At 54.1% G+C, this 2,548-nt stretch overlaps 1 protein-coding gene across 1 annotated transcript in view; it reads left to right on the top strand.

Annotated features, from left to right (window-relative positions):
- Positions 1 to 2,548, top strand: part of TAF8 (TAF8 RNA polymerase II, TATA box binding protein (TBP)-associated factor, 43kDa) — a 3,371-nt gene that overhangs the window by 706 nt on the left and 117 nt on the right. The window contains 5 exon segments of the mRNA XM_009072431.1: positions 193 to 261; positions 655 to 779; positions 1,073 to 1,220; positions 1,797 to 1,939; positions 2,515 to 2,548. The exon segment at positions 2,515 to 2,548 is cut by the window's right edge and continues 5 nt beyond it. Coding sequence (XP_009070679.1) covers positions 193 to 261; positions 655 to 779; positions 1,073 to 1,220; positions 1,797 to 1,939; positions 2,515 to 2,548 — 519 coding nt within the window.

Raw genomic sequence — 2,548 nt, 5'->3', positions numbered from 1 at the left:
GCTGGGAGGAAAACCTCTCCCCAAGCCTCTGGGTGCTCATGGCCTCGTGCAGGCAATGCAGTGTGTGTACACAGAGCACATGGTTTGCTTCCTCCTGTCATTTGGAGCCTTTGGAGAAATTCTGGAGAAGCCTAAGGGAAGGGGTCTTTGACAGGATGAACTCTTGGTGTGATTGCTGTTTCCTGTTTTGTGTTGCAGGGTTCAATGTGGAAACCCTCCCTGCCTATGCCAAGCGTTCCCAGAGGATGGTCATCACTGCCCGTGCGTGGGGAATCTGCTCTGGGGCAGGGAACTGGGAACACTGGGGCATTCCTCTCTGCTGGCATCCAGGGAGTTCCTGCTTTCTCATGGATGATCAGTGCAGAGCTCCTGGAAGTGCAGTTGGTGTTAAGGACTGTTAGTGACACCAGTAGGGGAAGGAAGGGACCCTCAGTAACACCTTAAATGTTTTCAGTGCATGTGAGAGTCCTCGGGATGGGTTTGTGCTCCTTGTGCAGGAGAGGGAGGCCAAGTAATCCTTGTTGTCTTCTGGGATACCAATCACAACCTCATGTCCCTGTCATGGGGCCTGAGGGTGGTCACAACTCAGTCCCAGACCTTGTGCCTGCCCTGGGCAGGAGGAACCTGACTCATGTCTGTGCTTTCTCACTGCAGCTCCTGTGACTAACCAGCCTGTGACTCCCAAAGCCCTGACAGCTGGACAGAACAAGCCACATCCATCCCACATTCCTGGCCACTTCCCTGAGTTTCCAGACCCTCACACTTACATCAAGACACCAGTGAGTGAACACAAAACTTTTTCCTGCCCTTTGGGGGCTGTTTGAAGTCCAGAACACCAGGAGTGCTGTGCCATGTCTGCACTGTTGGTAGCTCTGCAAAGCCTGTGTGTGGTGCAGGTCAGAGCCTGCCTGGAGCTGCCCCATCCCTGTAGTGTTTGAGCTCCAGCTGTTCTGGTTCCTTGGGACTTGGGGCTGTTCAGCCTTGAGAAGGGACAGCTGAGAGGGACCTCAGATGCTGTCCCCTCCCTGTCCCTGCCCCATGTGTGATGCTGTGCCCTCCCTGTCCCTGCCAGACATACCGGGAGCCCGTGTGTGACTACCAGGTGCTGCGGGAGAAGGCAGCGTCGCAGCGCCGTGACGTGGAGAGAGCTCTCACACGCTTCATGGCCAAGACAGGAGAGACCCAGAGCCTCTTCAAGGATGATGTCAGCACCTTCCCACGTGAGTTATCCAGCACTCTGCGCTCTAAGTGGCACTGGTGTCCCTGAGCATTCCAGTTGCTGCTGCAGCTGGAGGTGAGCTCTGAGCCCTGCGGAGGCACTGGGAGGGTGGGAATGAGGGTTTGTGTTTGACATGGGGGTGAAAGGCAGAAGGGGCTGTTGCTCTCACTGCTGGAGAAGGCCTTGGCTGAGAGGGGCTAAATTCATAGTGTCATAGTGTGTGAAGGGGTTGGGATGGAGCTTAGAGATCATCCGGCCCCAACCCATGCCCTGGGCAGGGACACCTCCCACCAGAGCAGGATGCTAACTGGAATGAAACACTGCCAGGGTTGGGGCAGCCACAGCCTCCCTGGGCAACCTGTGCCAGTGTCTCACCACCCTCACAGGGGAAACTTCTTCCTAATATCTAACCTAAATTTCCCTCTTTCAATTCATACCTGTTGCTCCTTGTCCCTATCCAGGGACTCTTCATTTCAGAGCTCATCCCAAGCCTGTTTCTGTGTATCTTTGTGCTTCATGATCTCTGAGGTGAGGAGTTTTCTCCCAGTTTGCTGACTGTCCTTTTCCCTATGCCCAGTGATTGCTGCCAGGCCCTTCACTGTGCCCTACCTGACAGCTCTGCTCCCCTCCGAGCTGGAGATGCAGCAGATGGAGGAAACAGATTCCTCAGAGCAAGATGAGCAGACAGACACTGAGAACCTCCCCCTGCACATGAGCACGGTACAGCCACCCTGAGGCCTCAGAAGCCCTTGGGGGACACTCTCCTGGGCTTGTGAAACCTGGTCCTGTGTGGGTGGGGAATGGCAGTGGGTTGTGTTTCACCAGCTGTAAGGACTAACCATTGTCATGGTTCTGTGGCTTTCTGAGGGTGCAGAAACCAGGCTGGGTCAGAGCTCTCAGTACAACCTGCAGTTCGGTGTCAGGGCAGAGAGGATTGTCCTTGCATCCCACACTGTTCCCCAAAGAATCTTCTTGTGCTAGGAATCAGGAGACCTCACCTTTAATGCAGCTCCTCGTGTGCTGCTGTTTGTCTTGGCTGTTGATTATCTCTTTTGCCCACAGGTTATGTGGTTTGAACTTAGAATCATGGAGTGGTTTGGTTGGAAGGACCTTAAAGCTCATCCCATTCCATGAGTAGGGATACTTTCCACTAGCCCATATTCCTCCAAGCCCCATCCAACCTGGCCTGGAACACTCCCAGAGCTGAGGAAGCCACAGCTTCTCTGAGCAGAAAGACTTCTAGGTCTTGTTTAGCCTGACATTGGTTGTTTATGCTTATTTTTCTGCTGTGGCAGGATGACTCAGGACCTGAGAAGGAGAACTCCTCAG

This window comes from Acanthisitta chloris, unplaced genomic scaffold, assembly GCF_000695815.1.
Source record: "Acanthisitta chloris isolate BGI_N310 unplaced genomic scaffold, ASM69581v1 scaffold38563, whole genome shotgun sequence".
Lineage (NCBI taxonomy): Eukaryota > Metazoa > Chordata > Aves > Passeriformes > Acanthisittidae > Acanthisitta > Acanthisitta chloris.
The sequence above is the reverse complement of the archived record's forward strand: the minus strand, read 5'-3'. Positions and strand labels throughout refer to the sequence as shown.